This window comes from Podarcis bocagei, assembly GCF_964188305.1.
Source record: "Podarcis bocagei genome assembly, chromosome: 2".
In the NCBI taxonomy this organism is placed as follows: domain Eukaryota; kingdom Metazoa; phylum Chordata; class Lepidosauria; order Squamata; family Lacertidae; genus Podarcis; species Podarcis bocagei.
In genome coordinates this window covers 96,140,086-96,164,285 of record NC_138126.1, presented here as the reverse complement: position 1 = coordinate 96,164,285, position 24,200 = coordinate 96,140,086, and the positions used below count along the sequence as shown (strand labels likewise).

The 24,200-nt window shown below is 42.0% G+C and overlaps 1 protein-coding gene and 1 long non-coding RNA gene across 2 annotated transcripts in view; one reads left to right on the top strand and one right to left on the bottom strand.

Moving 5' to 3' along the window:
- Nucleotides 1-24,200, top strand: part of SEC14L1 (SEC14 like lipid binding 1) — a 57,653-nt gene that overhangs the window by 10,983 nt on the left and 22,470 nt on the right. Inside the window, exon 4 of the mRNA XM_081185379.1 lies at nucleotides 16,241-16,331. Coding sequence (XP_081041505.1) covers nucleotides 16,269-16,331 — 63 coding nt within the window. The 5' untranslated portion in view covers nucleotides 16,241-16,268. The remainder of the gene's footprint in view (nucleotides 1-16,240; nucleotides 16,332-24,200) is intronic.
- LOC308582421 lies at nucleotides 7,558-13,340 on the bottom strand. Its single transcript, XR_014005680.1, has 2 exons — nucleotides 13,040-13,340; nucleotides 7,558-8,272 (listed from the first exon to the last, which is right to left on the bottom strand). It is a non-coding gene; the product is annotated as an uncharacterized lncRNA (long non-coding RNA).

The following is a 24,200-nucleotide window of genomic DNA, read 5'->3' as shown; positions in this document are numbered from 1 at the left end:
GCCACCATAATATTTACCCAAAGTGCTGTGGATGCATATGTCTTGATTGTCTGCTTTTTTCCATCTCAACCAATCAGTGGTGCTCAGTAAACTTGCCACCCCCTTTAACAGTAAACAGTCCCGCTCTTAGTGATGTCTTTAAAAATAATAATAATACAGCTCTGGACAGTGTTGATACTTTGTTAAGACAAAGCACATTTGTTCAAGTTTCCAGTATAAAGGTGGGCTGTTGTTTTTCCTGAATGGGTAAGAATGTTTTTTAATGGTCACTTACTCTACATGGGCCTCTAGAGGAATGATCTTATCTGCTTGGAGTCATGCCATGTGTCGACTGAACGTCAAAGAGGAAATGTCCATTCTGTTTGAGGAACACACTAATTATTTTCCGTTTTTAAAAACACAACAACAACCTCTCGCTAGTGGTTCCTCCTTCTACTTGCACTTTGCTTCTAGCATTGTGGGCTGTAACCACGCTTACCTGAAATAAGTTCACTTAAAATTAAGTAGACTAAACAAACATATCTAGGATTGGGTTAGAAGAGCCATTGCACTTCAGTTAACCATGTTGGAATGTAGTGTGAGGGCAGAGCTGAAATTTGGTTTAGTGTGTCTCTTTTTCCTAAGCCCTTATCTCACAACATGGAATGGCGATGGGAAGCCACAGGCCTGGAGGCCAAATGTGACCTCCAGTCCTCTCAGTGCGGCCCTCAGGACTTTCCCCACATGACACTTTCCCTCACCTTGCACTGTTGTGGAATCACTTGGAGATTATTGTATTTCAGCTGTATATTAACATGGTTGGCAGAAATAAATCTGTTGCCATGCCTGAATTTTACAGCTCACCCTGCCCATCACTAGCATACAGCCACTAAGAGGTTGCCCCCCGGCTGGAAAAAGTTGCCCATCCCTAAAGTGTGCAGCCTGGCACATAAGGGCTGCGCTTAACCCTTTCCCCCTCATGTTGTTTCAGCTGAAAATTCTCCTCTTGCTCCCAGTTCTGTTACCCAATCACGATAAAGCGTGCCTTTTCCTTTTGAGTCCCAATCCATGTAGCCACCCAGAGGAAGAGCACAAGGGGAGCAAAGGCGGATACTGCTGTCACCATTCACTTGTTTAGCAGGGACAACCTTAACCACTGAGTGTTACTCTTCAGCAGCTTGCAAACTCCTCTCTTCCTCAAGCATGTATGAAGAAGCCTGCTGGGTCAGGGCAGTAGCCCATTTAGTCCAGCATCCATTTCTCACAGTGGCCAACCGGATGCTCATGGGAAACTCTCAAGAGAGCACAAGAGCTCTTGTGAGTCCCAGTCACTGTTATTCAGAGGCCTACTGCCTCCAGCAGTGAAGGAGCAACATAGCCATCATAACTGGTAGCCTTTGATAGCCTTATCCTCCAGGAATTTGCCAAAAACTCTTTTTAAAGCCATCCAGGTTGGTGGCCATCACTACAGCTTGTGGAAATGAATCCCACAGTTTTAAGTGTGTGCTGTGCTCAGAAGTACTTTTTCCCACCCTTGACCTTCCAGCATTCAGCTTCACTGAACGTCCATGTGTTCTAGTGCTGCTGTATCCACGTTCTCCACACCATGCCTACTTTTATTTACCTCTATTTATACACCTTCCAAATCATTCCCTAGTGAGCAACAACAGCAAAACACCAAAAAATAAACAGAAACCGAACAACTCTGCAGCTTGAAGTCGGGGAAACTGCAGGAACACTTAAGAATTTCCTCTGAGATCAATTCTTGGTCCTTTTCCACTTGGTAAACACACAAGGCTTTTAATTCCAGGGTTTGCTGACTGTTTTGGATTTAGTGGTCCCCCAGGAGACTTTTCATCCATAAACCATCTTGTAGTTAATTGCCTGACGTCAGGTGCTTCAGTGCACTCTATGTTTAGCAAGAGCAGTGGTTTGTCCTTTCTACAAACTGCCAAGAAGGTCAGCATGTTGTTTTGGGAGTGTTCAGGAATGATCCCAAGTCTCACAGTCAGGTACACTTTATAGATATTAAGAGAGAGAATTTTTCTTGAGTGCAGGGGCATCATGGCACTTAGGTTCCCATATAGTTATCGTCAGGGCTTTTGCTTGTTTTTAGCAGGAACTCAGTTCCAGCACCACTCAAGTGGTGCCATTACTGTTATAACAGAACAATAGAGGCGTTCATGGTGAGGGCACCTCTTTTTCTAGAAAAACAGCACTGGTTATCATCTAGCTTACTTGTGCAAACTCACATAGGAGTTTTTGCATAGGAGGGAGCTAAAAAAAAAAGTTAAAGGTAAAGGACCCCTGACGGTTAAGTCCAACCGCAGATGACTCTGGGGTTGCACCACTCATCTCGCTTTATAGGCTGAGGGAGACGGCATTTGTCCGCAGACAGTTTTTCTAAAGTGTTGGTGGATTTTCATAGGGACTTTATTTCCTAAAAATTGCAAACTGATCTGGAAATGTGAAGAACTGGATTTAAGACTGGAAAAACAATAAATGGGGAGGGGGACCCTCAAATTTGCTCATCCCTCCTGCAGCTCAGTGGTGGTATGGCATCTGCTCTGCATGCAGAAGGTCCCAGGTTCATTCCCTACCATCTCCACTAGGACTGGCAATGCCTGAAACCCTAGTCATTGTAAACCAAGGGTGGGAAAACATTGCCAGGTAGACAACCTTCTGGCGATTTATGCCATTGGTGGGCGGGGCCAGAGGCAAAAGTGGGTGGAGCAACAGATGTGACTCATTTGTACAGTAGGCTACATTTCAGCCCATGCAAAAGTCACAGGTTTCTACACATTAACCTCTACATATAGGCAAGCAATGGGCACTATCATACTTCAGTATCATCTTCCAGCCAGGCAGAAGCAGTAAAAGGAAGGCATAGCACTGGCTGGTCAGCAATATTGCACGGGGAGGAGAAAGATAGGCTTGGAAGGCCACATTCTGCCCCAGGACTTGAAGTGCTGCACCCCTGTCATAGACCATACTATTTAGGTGGACTGATAGCGTGACTTAGTAAGGCAGATTTCTGCGCTCCTGATGTTCCAAACTGCAGTGGTAACAATGCACCAATCACCTTAACACTGAAGAATATGTCTAAACATGCAATCTTGCCTTCCCGTGTTCTTTAAAAACAGAGCAATGCTCTGTTTTGTATGTGCTCAAATAAATTAGCCCATTGTGATGCATGGGATAGAGTCCCACCCTGGCTCCAGGCTCCTGCCAGTAGTGTGTGAAGCACAAAAACAGCACAAACAAAAGTCTTAAGTCAAGAAGTGATAAAGGAAAAACTTTGCCTCTCCTTGCCCTGGAAATAGATCAGCTGGTCTAAATGCAACTTTAGCCTGTTAATATAGTTCCTCCAAGAAGTTTCTGATCATGGGTGTAGCCAAGGGGAGGGGGAAGACAGCTGCCCCCCTAAATCAATAAAAATCAATAAAAATACTTAACTGACTGAGGTTCTGCCCCCCTTAACATAAAACCTGGCTATGCCCCTGTTTCTGATCTGTTGTGGGTACCACAGCCTTGCCTAAGAAATATGGAAGCTAGTTCTGTTGCTTTTATTATTTTACTCTTAATGTTGTAAACTCATCTGAATAACTTGGCAAAGCAACTTTATGTTTAAAACAGACAACACAAGAGGTGGTGGTGGAATCCTTTGGACGTGACATCTCTCGTTTACTGTCACAGCCAGGTTGACATAACAAGGTACTATGATGAGAAACCAGGAATTATTTTTTGTATCCCAACGTTAGAAAACAGAGAACCATAGAATTGTAGATGAAAGGGGAAACGCTAGTCCTGGAAATATTTGAATGAGCGCACTGCCTGTTTTTTAAAAAAATGTTTTTGTTTTAACAGTGACATAATTGGACGGCCATTTCTTAAATATTTAAAGAGCTGCTGGGATAAACTGAACACAGCTGTGCAGTGACCTAAATTCCACTTGCTGTAGATTTCGTTAGAAAGTGGATTTGTTTGCTTGCCAAAAATCTGACCAAGGCCATTTGCTGCTTCAAAGAGTGCCATTGTCAGCAAAATTTAAAAAGTGTGAAGTTAGCAAAGCTTCTTCCAGCGTCATTCCTCTCCTCCTCCCTGCACCCCAATGCATTTTTTAAAATGAGCAAATGTTGCTAACCAATTCAAAATAAAGACTAAATGCAGAAGCACCATACAGGCCCCTTACCCTGAGTACTGTACACGGGAGTAAAGCTGCTTTGCTTCGTGTAATAAGCACTGGCCCTAGTCATTGCCATCTATGGCAAACACTTTCCACTTCTTACTCAGCTAGGCTCTGCAATAGGAACATGTGGCATAACTGGAATGTACCCCTGGAGATAAAACAGCAACAGGCGAGACCTGATTCAAGGGCATTGGCTACTTCCCAATAATTCCTAACATTTCCATTTGCTCTCTGGTTGTCAGAGTCCTCCTCATACACAGTTTCTCAACTACAAGATTTAACACAGAGAATCAATGCACTGCATTGAACCCTTGAACCTGGTGACATTGATTAGTGATGTGTAAAATTGTTTATACCTCTTCAAGATTTATCTGAGACTGCATATTCTGAATATGTATATTCTTTAAGCTCACATTATTCATGTTGCACTGAGCTATTTAGTGTACAGTGGTACCTCAGGTTACATACGCTTCAGGTTACAGACTCCACTAACCCAGAAATAGTGCTTCAGGTTAAGAACTTTGCTTCAGAATGAGAACCGAAATCGTGCTCCGGTGGCGCGGCAGCAGCTGGAGGCCCCATTAGCTAAAGTGGTGCTTCAGGTTAAGAACAGTTTCAGGTTAAGTACGGACCTCCGGAACGAATTAAGTACTTAACCTGAGGTACCACTGTACAATATTCTCTTATTTTGTATTCAGGGTTGTGCTTGATGAGGTTCTACTCTCTGTATTCCTTCGTTGTTTGATATTGCTCTCCAGTTGCAGCATCCTGAGTTAATATTTGTGCTAAGATCACCTTCGGTGATTCTAGGATCTCTTTCATGAATTGGAAATTCTAATTTTAGAACTCAGGTCTGCATGTGCATAGTAGTTGCAATTATCTACCATATTTCTCCATCATGCATTCTTTCCAGGAAACAATCATTCTTAATTTTCTTTTTTCTTACCAAGCATCTCTGAACTTCCAGCAACTGCACTTTTGACACCAGTGATGTTTTTGCATCTGTGGCTGCATCCACATTACCACTTACTCCGGCTTCTTCGCCTTCTCACCGCTTGTGTTTGAAGCTGAGTATACATGACATTAGCCACAATCCATTTGTATCCTATAGTTTCTTGAGAATTACCCATTTGATGTGTTTCCTCTTAAAGCAGTCTCCATCTGATTTGAAAAAGTCAGCTGCCACTGAGCTGAGGTGTGTACATTCCATATATCCTTTGCTGTATGCGCAGATGACAGCTTTGTTGGAGTTTGGGTGTCTGAGTGTGCAGAGAAACAAATTGGGTAATGTGCATCAGGTAAAGACATCCCCACCCCCTCTCTGGTCTGGACAGCAAGGTAGAAATATCCCTTGAAATGCAACAGAGGGGAAATTACCTCATGGTGTTTTAAGCCACTAATGTGTATGTTGCTTTTAGCTGGTAACTTTCCATCTGGACTTGTAAACCAGAGAAATCTTCAGGACTGAGGTAAGGAGCAAAATATACAGCAGCCACCTTTCCATTAACAAAAGAAGTCTCAGGAGCAGCAAATTATACTGGTGAACATGCTTCTTGTAAGCCACCTTGAATTTGCCTGCCCTCGGAAAGCTGGATACAAAGATAATGAACATACTGGAAGGCAAAGATTTTGTTTAAAAAGAAACACAAAAGCTTTAACATCCTTCCGCCCACCCTGATGGCTGCTTTTGCTTTGAGCCTGCTAGAAATGTACAGTAATAGATATGTATTCCACAGAAGCACAGACAACCTATAGATTGTGGTATTGGGTGTGATATCAATAGTTTCTTGACCATCTCAGCTGTCTTTTTCTCAGTCATCATAGTATGAGAAGTGTGAGGCATTCCTGAGGAGCTTTCAAAAGTCAGTATGTGGTCTGCTGTGCTTGGGGAAGTATGCTTTCCAGCGCTCGGGTGAAGTGCCTTTGTTCTCCCCACAATTAAAAGATGCAAACTAAACAATGCAAAAATGAGCATAACATGCACATTTGTTTCATGTACATAATTTATAAATGTGATATCCTTCAGCTTTTCTCTGTGTGACTCTTTCCTCTTTTTATGGCTGAGCTGCTAATGGTTTATTAGAAGGAGTTGGGCAGGAAGTTTTTAAGTGGAAATTTTACGGCTCCCCCGACCATATCCCGTTCTGCTTCAGACTCAATGAGTTAGGGTTTAGTTCAGGTGGTTCTTTCTCTCTTTTGGTCACACATGAAGTGGAGGGGCTTCCCACCCCGGACTTCCTCTCCCAGTTTCTGAGAAGCCTGAGGCTAGGAAAACCTTGCGTGAGTTGCTCACAAGATCATTGTATTCCACTGGAACAACCACAAAAGGTGACTCACAAAAAAGTCAGGTATTTTCCTACAGCCTCTGATGATTTACTTTAAGCTAAGTGATGTTGATGTACCTTCTGGGTACACACTACTGGGCCTCATCCACAGTTGCAAGTATTCAGTCAAATTTTTGTTAGGGAGTGGCACAGGGTCTCACATCCTTCCGATAATTCACTCAGCTTCTGTCTCTTCTCAGAAGGCTCCTCCAACTGCAGTTTGCAGAACACATTTCTTTATATCCCATAAGTTTTCATTATAAACTGGTAAAAGGGGTGTGTGTGTGTGTGTGAGAGAGAGAGAGAGAGGGGGGGGGGGAGGGAGAGAGAGAGAGAGCTCTATTGTGCATTTCATAGAAACTTACTGAACCCAGACCACTGAACCGAGTAAAGAAACGTGGAATGTTTGTATTGTTAATCCCTGAAAGAATTCAAGACAGGAAAGGACCCCCCTCCTGTATATAACTTCAGAGAAATGTTGAAATCTTGATCTTATTCTGTGTCCCCCATCTTTGTTCTCCTAGCTCTTGTCATCTGCCAACATATGACAATTAGAGAGATGTTTGCTGTTGGTGATGAAAGAACCAAATGGTGGATGCTTCCATGCAAGCTGTTTTGTCTGGAGCTGTCATTCTAAATTCATTCATTTTTATGCAGCAATGTTATTTCAAACCATTCATTCTGCTACGCACCACAGTCTTCCTATTCCACCCAGGTGATTTTTTGGGGGTGGTAAAGCTTCTGCAACTTGAAATATAACACTTAAAATTAGTAATAATTAATATCTCTCAAACTTTGATTCCAAAAGTTCCATTGTAAAAAACAACAACACTGAATGTAACATTGAGGGGAGTGTTTTTTATAGTTATTATTTTTTAATAATATTTTTGTTAGTTTTCAATTACAGTCCAATAATAGTCTCATTATAACAATACCAATTTATAATACAGTTATTAATGCCAATCGTTCAAATACCAAATTATATAATTTAGATAAAGTGGGCCCTAGCGTGCTAGATTTGATGATTTGATTATTTTCTTTATTTCTGTGTTGCAAAAACTTACTAATTTCAATTACATTCTGGTCATAATAATAATCACTTATACAACAATTGCGATATTAATAACTTCTATTCGTGTTGACACATTAAATGATTTATAAAATTACAAGTGAGGAACTCAGACTATATCCTTGTTCTTCCTGGGTGTGGCAATTATTCTGTCCATGGTGTTTATTCCTGTCCTTGTAATATGTTATGTCTTTCTTTCCCCTGTTTGTTGCTGTTATTCATCATGTATAGTTGTTATTTTAACCAAATCTCAAATCAAATTTGGGCAAAATTTCAATTTGGCTTACATTTATAGAACTGACATTTCATTTAAATTATATCAAAACTTCCTCCATTTGTGTGTATGTGCCATTTCCTTTGATGTCAGCAAGATGCTTTGCGGCTTCATTAATCCTGGTGAATGATGGCACTTAATTCTGCATCTGTTTGGAAACCGTGGCAATAATTGCTTGTTAGCTTTGCAGAATGGAAATAGGAGTTTGGCTTGCCAAGGCTGTTGTGGCCACATGCTCACCCTGTTTCATAATCTCCATGAGTCAGGCTTGGGGCTTAGATGCATGCCACTTCTGGTTTTGCATAAACTTCGGGCAATAGTACATTGACTTTGGAAGACGGGAAGGCAGAATGCTGGCACCTGAACTTATTTGATCTGTCCATGATAATTTTAATGGGAACGGATGAATGAAGACCAAGCAGAAATAGTACAAGAAGCTGAGGGGAAAGAAAATGCAAGTTAACTTTTATAAACAGACTGAAAACATAAACAGCAGTTATCGTAGCACCATTTTATCCATAGCATAACCACACATGGAATCCTGTGCACAGTTCTGGTTGCCACATGTAAAAGAAAGAAAGATATAACAGCACTGAATGAATAGAAAAAGAGAATTTCAAAGGTTAGAGCACCTTTCCTACTGAAAGGTCTAAAGAGGCTAGTGAGGGGAGGGAGACAATAAGTGAATCAAATCTGGCGCAGATGAAGCCCCCGCCTGCCCCAGAACCGTTTTTAGCCTGAGAAGTCCATATTGCTTTCTGGACCACCATCTGAGGGTGATATGTCAGTGGACTTTGTCTCAAGAGACAAGTGTGAGGAGCAACAAATGTCATTTTTACTTTTGAGCTGTAGGTTAGCTTCCACACACACACACACACACACACACACACACACACAGACACACACACATATCTGTGCAGGAAAGAATCAATATCAGACTACAGGGACATATCCAGCCAAGCAAAAACACATGAGGATTTGAGCAGTGGCAGTGGAGCACCTGGTGAAAGTTCCAACCAAAACTTGACCAGCCTAAAGGGCTGCATTTGGCCCCTTGGACTGACATTCCCCATCCCTACCCTAAGGCAAACTGTTTCTCCTCTCACTTCCAGGTATTTGCAGCAAAGAGAAAGCTAAAGCCAATTTTTAACTGGAAGGAGGGAGGGAGGGAATCTGTCCAAGCAACCATCCAATGAGAAGCCACAGGTACCTTGTGTTGGCTGGATAGGTTTATACGCAACAGCAAGATGATGTAATGTGCTGAGGTTATCAGATGCCAGTCCAGAAATTGCTGATTTGGAAAGGTGCCCATTTTCAGAAGCTTGTGTCCTACTTTCAGGAAATGACTACATAATGAGAATCTGTGTTGCTAATTTTGTGTTGCAAGCAAAGAAGAGTTGCTTAATATGGGTTTATTTTCATAAAACGCTCTGCACTCTTGAGGAAGCCGGGAAAGGTTTTATTGCAACATATTAAATTTAAATCAAAATGTTTTTCTTTAGAATCAGGGGAAGGATATTTACGATAGTGATGAATGGTAAACTACTTTCCGTACACTTCACACACACACACACACACACACACACACAAATGTTAACGCTATGTTAAAATGCTATCTATAGAGTTGTCTTCTCTTTTAAAATCTCTCGCTCCATTTACAAGCTGATCTTTTAAATATGCTACATATGGCCCAGAAATAATTTAATCAGGGCAGACAAAGAACTATAAACCCCTGACCTGAATAAAGAAAACCAAAATGCCATGTATTTTTATGCCAAAAAATGGAAGGGGCCCCATCCATTTGCCATCTCTCACAGAGCCCCTTTCCTTTGTTTCCCTTAATGGTCAATCTCCTAGGCTGTCTCTACAAGAAGGTAGCCTGGCTTCTAATCCAGGGGTTAGAAGGATCTCGCCTACAGCCTGCTCTTCCACCCCAAACTCATAACAGCCACTATGAAGAATGTACCTTACTTCCAATAGCAGTGGCTGTGTGCTGGGGAGAACAAGTAGACTGTTGTGTTCATGCCCACCTTGTGGGCATCCCATAGGCTGGCCACTGTGGGAAGAGACTGCTGGACTGGTCTGCTCCAGCTGGGTGGTTCTTATGGTTTTAAGCTGCTATTAAAGGCACAGGAATTGGGTTTTTGTTTTGTTTTTTTGATAAATTAATAGACTACAATGTAGTAAATCACTTTTCTTAAGAATAATCCTGGAGCATATGTATATATTAAAACAAGTCAAATATTCATTACCCTGGAGGAAGAATTTGTTAACAGTAGCTTGAGAACCTCTGATGGGGGAAAGGAAAAATAACTAAGGAAATTCCTGCACAGAACAACAAACCAAATCCCCAATTCTGGCAGTGTGAGAAGGAACCATGTGAGAGTCACAACCTAAATAACTCATGCCAGATTCTGTCTCAACGGCCATTAATAAACAGTAAAAGTTTGTGTCTGGAAAAATATTATTATGGCTTGATTTCAAAGTCTGCACTGTTTACATTCACCCTTTTCTGGTTACAGACAAACACATTGGCTAATATTTAATTAAAACAAAACAAAACTCGCTTCTTCTTTGAGGCTAACAAAAAATGACCCAACAATAATATAAATACTGATTTCGCCTCTCCGCCCATAAAAGCATGAGAACTGTTTACAGTTGTTTTCTTGAGTAACGCACAGAGACCGATTCTTAAAATACGGAATTGAGCTTTCAAGCTGCATTCCTAGGAACTCTGGACTTGAGCAGAAGCCTAACAGAAGTTGCTTAATTAGAAGCTCAGTAACATGGTGGGCAACTTGAAAAGAGAGCTTGTTCACCAGGTTCAAGCTTCTCTTCCAAAACGCAGAACCAGTTGGTGCATTGGGAGTGTTCTAGGGTTCACTCTCATGAGTTGACAGCTAAGTTCACCAGACTTAGACTGCAAACACCAGAACATGTCCCAGAATCCCCAGTCAAGTGCACAGAAGTAAAATATCCAAATATAAGAATGCTTCCTGCAGAACGTGCCTCTGAGACATTCCTTCCCACGTATCCGACCCAGTGAATAGTTGGGTAGCATTACATCGACATGCCCATGCAAATTGGCCTGCTATAGGGTGTTAAGCAAAACTCTTCCTGCCCTGTGACACTAGAAAGAAACCAGCCTCCTGAAGAGCTATGTTTTGGGCAGGATTAACTCCCACAAGTCTTTCTGAAAACAGCAGACTCTCTGCTGTTCCAAGGATGATGCAATGAGATTCTGAAGCTTGCAGTTTTATAAGAATAGTGTTTGCTCGCACTAAAAACCGGCAGGCTCAGATGTTTTGGCTGTGGGATGAAGAGCACTGGACTGGAGCAGACTGAAGCAAAAACACTGCAGGTACAGGTGCTGAAGTTTACATGGAAATTCACTTCCATCAGCTCAGATTTTCAATGGTAAGGTAAAGATGATCTGTTCTCAGAGGTGCTTTTAATTTATTTAAAACTAACATACTCTAGGGCTGAATCCTGGCATTAAAAACAAACTAAATCCAGCTTGCGCTAATTTATTATGGAATTATAATATTGTTTACCACAATTCCCCAAGTGGCGAGGAGTTTCATGGGTTTAGCACCTAGATTTTATTTCCTTTGGAATAAGGTCAAAGGAGGCTTACTGGTCTTTTGTAATATTGGTGTTTATTTGAAAATATGCAGGTCGAGTGTAGGCACCCAAAATTCACTGCATCCACTCAGTTTTCCAGGTCTATTACTTACACACACACGTGCGGCAGGGGTGAGGCAGATCATTGAAATCTTTGCTGGCCACTGATAGAGTAATTAGGAGCAACCCGTCTTCAGTTTCTGTAACAAATAACACCTGCCAAGAGAAACTTGTCCAACCTGTTTAACGCTAACAGAACCCCCAAATTGAAAGGCACCCAAAGAGATCATCCAGCTCAGTCCCCCACCCATAACACTATGCGCGGCATATTATTGTACAGTACTGTGCCACATTAAAATGAATTAAAAGTAACAGATTGGTATGTTGTATATGCAGTACAAATGAACACAAGAGTTTTTTTGTGTGTGATGTTGTGTCACACATAATTACGATGTTTTATGTTCTTTAAGTGCTGCCCCCTGCCCCCACCAGTTGGGAGGGGTTTTTTTACATTGGCGGCAGCTACTTCAGCCTGCCTTATCAGTGAGCCGGCTCCAGAAAGTGTAGTGGCGTTCTCTCTGAACCTAATGGTCAGCGGTACCTTTACCTGTACCTTTGCTTTAATTTGAGTTTTACTGATTTTCAGTTATGAATGAATCGGATATACAGAAGGAGCGGGGGGGGGGAGGGAAATAACAATACCAACAGATCGGAGTACAGAGCCAGCACAAAAAAGGGGGGATATTATAACCGAAACAATCCCAGTTGTGGTTCGGAGGATGCACGGTATTCAGACAAAAGTGCGATTTTTGCACCAGGTTCCGTGTGTTCTGCTGGTGGACGAAAGCCATGCTCGATCGACTGCGCCCATTCAGCGGCGTTCTCTATAGCAATCAGCTGCCACAGCAACACGGTAGAAACGACCCCACTTGCTGCGCAAAAACAGCTGTGCGCCTTCGCTCTGAGCGTTCCACACTGCCTGCGCAAGCGGCCGCCTCTTGGGAGCATGCGCAGACGGAGGGGCAGGGTGGAGCGTCCCCTCGCCTCCTCACAGTGCGCAGGCGCACGGGTTGGAAGGCAGCCGGGCCCCTCCTCTGCTCCGTCACTGGCTAACAACGAGCCGGGCCGTCTCCGCTCTCTGTTCCCCCCTCCCTCCTCCTCCTCTTCCCCCCTCCGGAACCGGCAGGGGCAGCAACACCCGAAGGAGGGAGCCGAGCAGGGAGCCGACATGAGACAAGAGACCAGCCGGCCTTGGCGATAGAAGAAGAAGGTGGGTCCCCGCTCGGCTTCTCCCTCCCTCCGGTCCTCTTCATCCGCTCGGCTGCTTCCCTCGCCGCTACCCCACACAGCTGCGCCGTCCTCGGGCTGCTCTCCCCACCCCGCCCCCTCCCTCCCTGAGGAGGCCCCCTTCACCCCCACCAGCCGCCCCCCGTTCCCCTTCCCCCTTTAAGCACCTTTTCTCCCCCCCCCCCCCGTTCCCTTTGACTCCCACCCTCCGTGCTCCTCTCTCCCGGCTGCCCTCCCCCCACGTCCACGAATATCCTCTCCCCCTGCGCCTCCTTTTCTCTCTTCTTCTTCACCTCTGGCCATGTCCCATCCTCTTCCTCCTCCTCCTCCGCCTTCTCCTCTCGGCCCTTCTTCCCTCGCCAACTCTCAGCTGCTTTCCTCGGCCTAGCCCCCCCCCCCGAGTCGCCCCCCACCTGGCTCGCCTTCCCTCTCGGGGTCGCCCCTCTTCCTCAGCTCCTTCCCCCCCCTTCTCCTCGGTCACCCCGACTTCCCTCTCTTCCTCTGGCTTATGTCTCTTTTGAGGATTATTCCCCCCCCCCATCTCTCTGTCCCAAAGTAGCTGGTGCAACCCAGGCAGATGGGCGGGATAATAATAATAATAATAATAATAATAATAATAATAATAATAATAATAATAATAATAATTTCCCTCTTCCTGGCTCCCCACTTCTACCTGACCCTCAGCATTCTCAGTGCATCGTACCTCTTACCTCCGCAATCCTTTCCTCTATTTGCCTGCCTCTTCCCTTCCACCCACCATTTTCTGGTACCCAGACTCTACCTCTTCCCCATATTCACATTCACATTCCCTCTTCCAGCTTTCCCGCATGTGCCATTGCTGTCTTTCTCTGGCTTCTTTCCCATTGATCTCTCCCCACGCTTGTCCTTAAAAGCCTTGGCTCTTCCCTTTGTCCCTTGGCAGCTCTCAGCTGTTCCCTCCTCTCTTTTAATTTTCTTCTCAGTTTATTAACCCCGGACTCAGGCTTTGTTTACTTGAGTGCCCTTTGCTTTGCCCCAGAATACTTCTTTCTTTCTTTCTCATCCAGCCCCCACCATACTCCCCCACTGTGGCTTTCTGTTCCCTATGCTATTCTTCTCCTTGCCTATTCTGAAGTTAGGCAGTTGTTTCCTAACTGGCTCCTAAAACTGCCCTACCTCCAAATAGGTCAGATAGATAGTGGCCAAATCTTTGGGAAGTTTCCTCCCTCCTCACCAATTATCTTCTGTGGTTCTTAAACTCGTTCCCCTCTTTTTTAAGTTTAGGGAAAGTTATTTGTCTCATTAAAACCTGCCTTTTCAACTTCAGTTGCTGGAAAGGGGCTACAGTGCACAGGAGATTATTAAATTTACTAAAGTCACTTAATTCTATGAGTCTGTGGTAGATGAATTCAGAATAAATAGAACCCAAACTTAGTCACACTTGGTGACTTTTTCTGTTTCTGCTTTCGACTGCTTTGCAGGCTGCAAGTGTGGTTAGAAAGAGGAAAGAAAACTGTTTCAAGCCTGTACTCTATCATTATTTGGACTGGGTTTTTCTGCTTAGATGTGTCAAAAATCCTGTGACCAAACTTTTCTTTTCATGTAGTTCTTGTCTTTCTAACTTCCCAAGAATAATGGTTTGGTGGCTTGCTGACAAGCCGATCACTGTGTTGCAGGGAGTTGATCTTCCTCCAACATTCTTCCCTTTAGCTGCTTACAGAATTATTGTTGGAATCTTGGAAGAGACTGTTAACTTCCACTGGCATTCTGAAGCTAATTTGGAGAAGCAGCCATTTGTAGACTTTTTTCTGTAGCTGTAGAAACTGGTCCTAGCCACCCAGACTGGCTGGAACAACCCAGATGGGACAAATAATAAATGATAAATAGAAGGGCCTCCTAACATCCATTTATGTTAGCTGTGTACACAATATTTGTGTACATTCTTGTGTGTGTGTGTGTGTGTGCATAAGAAGTCTTGATTGTTAAGCAATACACACCAGGCAGTAGTATTCAGTCCCATTAATTCCTTAAGGGCGTTCCTACTAAGTGCCCTAGTGGCTATTAATTACAGTATCTGTAGAGCATTGCATTTTTCATCAGCTTCTGTGTGCTTGTGCAGAAGTAAATTAACTAAACATATACAAAATGTATGCCTGGAAGGTATTTATTTTACTACTTACAATCTTTATTGTATTTATAAGAATGAAATCTTCATTATTTGTTCTTTTTGTTACTTTAAAATATTTCCTGTGTATTAAAATGATTGGGACCAGCCCTGAGTCTTGGGGAAAGACTGAGCTAAATTTTAATAATTAGCCCATGTTGCATTCAGATTTCAAAATAGTCAGTTTTTTATTTACAGCTTGGCAACGTGTCACTCTTAGATATTAATTCAAAAATCTTATTACTGAATAATTTCCATACTTTGTTAAAAACAGATGTTGTTCAGAGCCACTTTAATGGGAAAAATTAATAGATAAAGTAAGAATAAAATCTTATTCCGAGTTTTCCCATTATATTCAATATACCTTGTCCCATTTTTAAAATAAGTTGCCTGCTACATTTTCCAGTTAAAGTAGTTGAGTCTGTGGATATATTGTTTACATGGATTTTTGGAAGGTACCCCCCCCTAATTTCCTTTTCAGAGGAACTTACTTGAATATATGCTTAAGTAGCACATAGCATAGAAACCTGTTATAAGGTTTTGTATTTGCCATTTGTCAAGTAACATAACCTACACCATTGAGATGAGATGAACAAATCTTTTTCTGACTTTCAGCTTCTTGGAGTTAAGTAAAGATATAGAATTGGTACCTCCCAAGGTCCAGGTGCCATTATGTGAAGGAACTGGCACGTGCAAGTATAATACAGGGAGTCTTGCAGATGTGATTGGAAATATGTGGGTGTAGGATTGCATTCTTAGTTGCCTTTTGACTATTGATTATTTCAAATGCATTTATTAGTGTATTCAAGCTTATGTAAAACCATGAGGACCACAACCTTGAAATGCCATGGCTGAAACACATGTGTAGTACAAATATTGCTTTGTACTTCCTGTGGTTGATGATGTAATGCCTGTTCCTGGTCTGTGTCAGTAACTGTGCAGGGTGTTCTGCTGATGTTCTGCCATCCTCTGAATGTGAAATTAAAAATTGAGCCAGAAATGTGTTGCTTAAAATAGTAGATTAAGTACCCCTCCCCCAAACACACATATTTTAGCCCATGTAAATGATACTAATTTATGACTTAGTATAGTTATTCAGATTCCATGATGGTAATGACCTTGGCTATTGCCTTTTTAAACATGTGGTCAACAATGAACGTATCCTGATAGTAGCACCACCAGTAGAAATTATTGACCTTGAGTTCTCAGTCCTCAAAATCTTCTTGCATATGTCATCAGGATGTGGAATTTTGGTGATGAAAAGGAACATGCAAAAAGTCTCCATGGTTACTGTTTAAATTAGTGTCAATAAATGCATTTATTTCCCACAATTTTTGTTCTCTTTTCCCAGATCTGTATAGTACTAACTCTGTGCAACCATGGTGCAGAAATACCAATCTCCCGTGAGGGTGTATAAGAAGCCCTTTGAGTTAATTATGGCTGTAAGTATCAGTTTATAATATGTTAATGAATTACTTAACTGCTTGGGTGGGTAACATTGGTTAATAAAAACTGAGTGCCATGGGGTATCTTTGCTCTGAAGTGGGTGCTATGTAAGGCAATTTCCAGTTACAAATAATTTATGCAGGCCTTTCACATTTGCTCCAGGATATGATGGTTGAAAAGTTTCAGCAGGTGATCTGGAACAAATACCTGAGGGAAATTAGAACAGTATGTTCTGTGTTTCTTGCTGTCTGTTTATCTAGATTAGGCAGTTCATGGGATCATTTCCATCACCACACCAAACCATGATTAATGAAACTTAGCTGTAGTTTTAGCATGATATGTGAATTGATAAACAACAGTTAGGGTTGTTGCTCTGTTTCCAGAGCCTGTTGCATCTAGAGATTAGATGAAAAACAAAAGCAGTCAGGCAGCTCTAAAGCCATGGTATTTTAAAAATATATCAGACTGTGGTTTGCTCTCAGACTTTGGTTAGGTATACCATGGTTTGATGTGATGTCTGAATTGAAGCCACTGAAGCATATGGTTTAGGGATTGCAATGTTGCACATATCTTTTCTTAGTGTAGTCTTGAGATAAGCAACGTCTCTGGGGAGGAGTGAAATACGTATTTGTAACTTTTAAAAAACCTCTTGCTCTGAAGCCTAGCAGGAACTCCGACAGACTTGTTGTAGGAGGCACAGCAAGCCTGAAGGTGTTGGCAGTGATCTTTTAAGCAGATCACCAGGACATGCTGTGCAAAACGGCTTCTTTTGACTATAGGGCCAAGATATATTTGAAACACTGGTAAAAAGGATCAGTTCAAGTTGGCACTGTTTATACCTATGACTCGGAGAGACGTCAGCACAAGTATAGGAGCAGGAAGAAGAACGCCTACATTAAGACAGTATTAAGTGATGATATTAATGCATGTATTTAATCTGATTTTCCTCCTTAAAGTCTCTTCAGTTGTAATGACATTCCTGTGACTTGTCTATGCACACCTTGTCTGAAGCAATGTTGAGATCTGAGGGGAAAAGATCTTACCACCATTATATTTTATTTTCTAAACATCCTAACTGAGCATAACTCATGGGAATAGGGGTGAAAAAGAAGTTAGGGTTTGGTTAAGTGAGAAAGAGAGCTGAAGCCATCATTTGATGTGTTCGTAGGAAGTTGCTTGCATAGGAGAAGCCAGCAAGATTTATAAAAGCAGAACAAAACCCAACCATGCTAATAGAACTTCAGTTTTGTTGGCAATATGTCTCAACCCTGAGCATGCATCTTAAGCTCAGAAATTGTGCTGATGAGCACATGAGAGAGATGTGTTCAGTCAAGTTCTGCTGATGCTTTTAGCAAGTTTGCAGATAAAAGTACATGGTTGTGGACATGCTGAAGGAGCTATTATTTCTCATTTTATACAAGGGCTTAAACAAGGTTTGGTTCAGGAAACAGTATCCTAGATCTAGGAAATGCTACTAAGTACCCTCTTCCTTGTTCAGAAGTCCTTGCGAAATCTTAGCCTGGTAATGGTATCTCCTTAACACAATGGCCAACCTTCCTTCTTCCGCCTCCCAAATTCCTCATGGGAATGGACTGGCAGCAAACAATGTGAACACTTGCTAGGGCGAGACTTGTTATTGGTGAGTAAAGAAGTCTTTACTCACCACCTTCAAAAAATAAAGTGATGTTAGAAATCACTAGGCACCAATGCAAAATAATGTGTATTTTTGGTACTTCTGCTTACTGTTTTAAGGCAGAGGTTTGTCTATGAAGGATGGAGACATGAGAGTTATCAGCAGTTTCAAGTATAAGCTTTGGGCTTCACTTTGAAGCCTTTGTTTGTTCATGGCCCACTAGCCATATATTGCAAACATCTTTGCAATAAGTATGCAATAATAAGTATGTAGAGTTCTGCTCTAGCTGTGTAAAACATAATTTGTGCATCATACCTAGAAGCCCCCATATATGCAGTGAAAATGTTGAAAAGGAAGACGAAACCAAGTTTACAAATATCTTCAAAACCTAGCAAGGGCAAGCTTTTTAATGCTGGCTTAAATGGGTTTCATGCATGAGCAGTGCAAACAGTTTAATGGATTTGTTCAAGCTTGGAATATAGAACCTACTGAGCTCTGAGCAGCAGATACATTTCAAAAAGATACACTTAAAACTTGAGAATCTGGCTGAAGGGGTGCTTTATAAAATGCCCCTGTAATGCAACTAAGTGATTTACTTTAAAAACTAGACTCCCTGAGCTCAGTCCTGCAAATATGTGTATAGCAACACAGTTCTAGATTAAGTGAACACACTAAACAACATCATCTTTGTCCTGATGAGGAGTTGCAGCCAAAGTTGGTCAGGGCTTGATAACAATGAGGGTGGAGTAGGAATGTTTTTTGAGAAGGAAACTGAAAGAGAAGGTGGTGGTTATTCCTTTGCACTGTTCTCTTCCTTCAAGCAAAAGCCTTTTCAGTGGAATTAGATTTCAGAAAGGGAAAGTGTTGCATGTAATTAGGAAACCTTTAAAAAGTTTCTTTACTTCATGGTTCACAATGCTAACTATATTGATTCTTATCTCTAGTAGGGGAGAAGTGTGGCCTAGCCAGAAACCAGTAGAGCAGGATTGGTCTACATAGATTTTAATCAGTTTTATTGATGCTGAAGATGGATGCAAGCTTTTCTTGTCAAGAGTTGCTAAAAAATCAGCAAATGTCTTTGACTGGCAGACACCATAAATATTGGCTTGGAGTTCAGTTCTGTTGAAGTCTGTTGTCTCTGTAATGCTGGCTAATAGTAGTTTTGGCTTTTATAAGATTGTCTCTTTTAAAGCTGCATATGTGTTTTCCTGAGTGCAGCCTTTATTTGCAGCAGAATCCTATACAGGCTGCTCGAAGTAAGTCCCACTGAGTTCATTGTGGCTTACTCCTATGTAAGTGGGTGTGGAATTGCAGCTTAAGTGTAATGTTAGACTGACATGCAGAGAACCACATGGCTAGTTACCTGAAGATTACAGTTGGCTGTTAAAATGAGAAAAGCGACTTCTCAAATTACAAATATTGTGTGTAGGTTTGTTTTGTTCTTCAGACTATTAAGCATGCTAAGTTTTATGTATGTATGGCTCCTGGCACAACAAAGTAAAATGGGAGCTGTATAGAAATCAGCCAACTTTTTAAAAGCCCTGCCTCTAGAAATTAGCCTTGGAATCCTGTGACTTGAAGAATTAGAGTATGTTTGGATTTTGTATCTGTTACACTGCTCCTTATTCTTATTTCACGGCATTCTTCCTCATTTGACTTATTTAAATGGCAGATTTAAAGCATTATTTTACAGTAAGTGATTACATAAAAAGAACTCTTAAGAAAGCTTAAGTAAAACGCAGGAGTTTCTGTTCCTCTATTAACAGCCAAAGAAATTAACTCTGTTTTTGTACTATACTCCTATGAATTAAGGGAGAGGCTGGTTATTGTGTTGTGGATTGGGTTTTATTGGCTTCTAGCCTTTTTGCCGAAGTCTGTCCCTCTGGAAAGTATTTGCTGAAAAGTATGGCTGGGGGTTAGCATCAACCTGTCTTGATGCTTAGGATTTGAAGATTCACTACCCCTATTTCAGTCTATAAAAAAAACAACCAAGAAATGTAGCACAAAATGAAACTGAGGCTGTTTCTGGCACCTGAATAGGAAACCAGGAGTTTCAAAAGCACAGATGGATTCCTGAGAATCTGTGTGCCAGTGGAGACTGTTCCATTAGGGTGAATGGGGCACTGCCCCACCAATCACATTCCGCCCTCAGTCATCCCTCCTGCCTGCCATCTAATTTACAATAGGCTCAAGAGGTGGCCGTGGCTGTCAGCTTCCTCCTCAGTCTCAATTTTGACCTTCTGGAAAGCAGCAGAAGGATGCGGGACAGAACTAGAATTACAGTGGTACCTCGGGTTAAGAACTTAATTCGTTCTGGAGGTCCATTCTTAACCTGAAACTGTTCTTAACCTGAAGCACCACTTTAGCTAATGGGGCCTCCTGCTGCCGCCACGCGGCTGAAGTACGATTTCTGTTCTCATCCTGAAGCAAAGTTCTTAACCTGAAGCACTATTTCTGGGTTAGCGGAGTCTGTAACCTGAAGCGTATGTAACCTGAATGTCTGTAACTCGAGGTACCACTGTACTTGTCCCACCTATCATTGCTCTCAAGGTACCCTAATGTAGTGGCCTTTCTGAACATGTGTTGTGGTTTAATACAGCAGCAGGCATTGATGTTATGCTTTGCTTCGATAATACTGTGATACATACACCCTGTGTGATCAAAAAGGGCACATTTATTGTATTTGTAGCCTCTTGTCTCCCACAACACTGTGGGAACAAATGTCATGGAATTTAGATATGCTCAGGCCACAATAGGAGAGCAAGCAGTGAGTTTCCTGACAGAATTGCTTACTTTTCCAAAACTTATTGTGTTTCTCCACTTGCTGGAAAATGTGAGTGACATCAGCCTTGGGTTTAGTTCCAAGAACCTAAGTTGTTCTGCCAGTAGGTCTTCCTCCCTCTTGAGGGTGTTTTCTAAATATGTGTACTGAAAAATACCCTTTGTTTTTGTGTCTACACTTTCTGTTCTGCAACTTGTCAGAATTTAGTTGTCAGCTTTGCAGTTCTTCCTGTGTGCTTTTGTGGTGGTAGTTCATGGTCTGTAAACTGCAGATACTGCTGTTGTCACAATTTGTCTTTAATATGAGTGGCTGATTGTAAACTTGTTTGTCAGTATTTCCTGGGCTGGTTTGGTTGGACTCCCAAAGCTGGGTAAGGAAGAAGAGGCAATGTCAAAGGAGGGTTTATAAAGGATGTAGGGGCATAGTAGGAAAGCATTTTCCAAAAGAGACTCTCCACTGTTCTTTGATGTTGAGACTTTGAGAGTGGAATTAAATGTAGTGCAACGCTCAGCAGATCTCTGTATCAGCACAAGCATTTCTGCTTGTCTGATGGAACAATCTATCCTCTCTTCCCCCTGCACACTGTTCCAGGGATTCTCCCACCCGCTATGTAGTGGAAAGAAGCCTTGTTGCACTAGTGGAAGTCCTTATGCAAGCTTTGGCTGGCAGGGCTTGTTAGTTGAATCTCAACCATAATTTACATTTTTGTAAGGAGACTGACTCCTGGCACTGCATTTTTGCATTTTACTTTCTGAGTTTAGGTAGCCTACCCCTACAAAGCCTAGTGTTCACAACTGTTTTCCAATGATAGTTGGAGTGTATATGTCACATTTTGACTCCTGTACTGCATTGGCTACTGCTGTGGTTAATGGTATGACTTCTATACTGAATCACAAATTAAGGGACGATATTCTGCTAAGCTTTACTCTGAGCAAATCCATTGAAATCAGTGACTATGACTAAGTTAGGCCCATTAATTTCATTAGGTCTACTCTGAGTAAAATTTAGCTGACTACCACCCTACATAAGGCGAAAACACCATAGAAGTGTTCGAAATTAGCCAGGCATATTTTGCACCAGGCTTTCAACCAGTTTCGATCAAGTGAAGATGCCTGGGTGCCAGGATGGCATTTGACATCTCCACCATCTGGGGATCATTGGATCTGGACTGTTTTCACACACTAATTCCCCATACTGTAGAATTCTACCAGTTATATTTTTTTTCTGCACAGTCAGAATGAATTTTGGGAACCAAATTGCTTTTTTTGTGCAGCCTGAGGAAGAGCAGTCACCATTAAGAAAAAGTGGACTATCCCTGAATCAAGTGACTTTTCTTGTTTAAATTCTCAAAGCTCTTAATCTAGCTCAAGGTTGTCATCAGAACTAGTCAGATGTTTATCTGATTATCAATCACAGTAAGTTCCTCATTTGAAAAATATGACCATCAGGCCCCAAAATGGCAACTAGGCATTCTGTTTTGGCGACTGTAACCTCGGTTTAAGGAGTGATTTGGCGCCCAGCATACATATCTGAGTTTCTAACACTGATCCATATGTCCACCTGTATTCCAGTGTTTATATTCTGCTGTTAGTACCTCTGGAGGAAGTCTTCATTATTTGATTATCACTGGTGGTGGTTTTATGTGTATGCTGCCAAGCAAGTGAATGCAGCTGGTGTTATATCCTTATATGTGGGTTTTGGCTATATTTATATGGAGCCCCATTGCCTTGTGACTTCCTTGCAGACATCTGTTTGCCTTATAGGGGAAATGCCTGACTTTCCTGTCTTGTAGCATTTGTGAAAGGCATAGCATCAGCATAAGGGAACCTGTTAACGTAGCACACCACCCCTCCATTCCCCTTATAAGCCTGCCTAATGTGCCATCATTTTCAGTAAGAGGACACCGCAGACTCCCCTGCCATTTTCACTTTATCACAGTCTTTGCTATTGACAGACAGTTCAGGGTTTTGTTGCTGAGCGAAGGAGAAGCTTGCTATTCCAGTTTTGTGAGTAGCCTGTAGCAGTGGAAGAAATAAACATAATTGCAGAACAATTGCATAACTGGAGAACAAAAGATCACAGCTGCCATGCTGGTGGTCTGTACCTTGTTGCGCAGGATTCTCCTGAAATTCCATTACTGCAGTGAGCTAATCGAGATTTAACTGGTGTAGACCACACTGTAGCAGCTGTGTCTGGAATCGTGGCAGTATTCTCTGAGTTAGGTCCTGCTAATTGAACCTGGGAGACCAGAAGATGTTTTTGGTCTTAAATATTTATTTGGGGAATGGACATGGTGTGTAGAATGAGGTGGTGGTATCCGTATGCATAGATCTATGCCCTTGGAACAATTTCAGGTTCATTGTGAGTGCAGTTTCTTCAAACTGCCATTTCATTGAACTCCAGGTTGGCTGCCAAAGTCAGCTCTGCTGTGTGACCTACTCAGCATGTGGAAAATGGTATCTAAGGGGTGGGGGTGGTTTGCACAAAATTGCAAAGCTTCAGTATCTGAGACCCTTAACCAATGTTCCAGCCACTGAGCCATGCAGTCCGAGTTAGAAAGTTTTGCTCACCCCACAAAGGCTCAGGCTTCAATGATTACTTGACGTCTTAAGAACAAGGAAACGAGTTAATTAAAACATTCCAGCCGCTTAGAATTTTGTGATGGATTTAGCATAACCCAGTAAGGCGACAGGCAACCTTTTAATGCTGGGCTTCACTGATACATTGTTACTAGAAAGCTTTCTAAAATTCACCCAAATGAGACCTGAAGCTGTGCAAGTTCAGATCAGCATATAAATAGCTAAGCTACCCTTTCAACCAAAATTTATTTCAAATCTTATGGTTGCTAAGCAACCCTCTGCATTGTTGAGCTGAGATTTTAAGCTAGGGGAGGGTGATGTCAGAAGCTCTTCTCCACTGTCTCAGCTGGTGACGGGCTCTGTCATTTCCCAGCATACCAATCGCTCTGGGAAAATGAAATGGTGCAGCCGTTGACTGTGCACAGATCATATGAGGGAAGTCTAGCTGCTGAATGCCTTGAAAGAAATAGAGAATGTCTGTTGTAATCAGATTTTCACTGAAGAGTTCTAAGCATGGCTGCGTTTAGAACACCACTATCAACCAAAATCATGCACTAGCCACATTTAAAATTGCGTAGCCTTAGAGCAAAGTAGAAACTAGTAATACTGATTAGGCCAATGTTTCCAGATCTAGATGTCATCCTTGGTGTTGAACAAAATGTCTACTACTAACATGGAGCAATTACAGGCTAATAAAATATTAATAGTTACCTGAAACTACAAAGTTTGTGTTGAGGCATCAGCTTGTTGCAAGACCACATATTTCAATATATATTTTTGAATTGTGAAAGCTAAAAATATGTTACCATTTTCATATCCAAGCTTAGGCTCACTTTCTCCGGTCTTCTGAACTAGAATGAATTCTTTACAC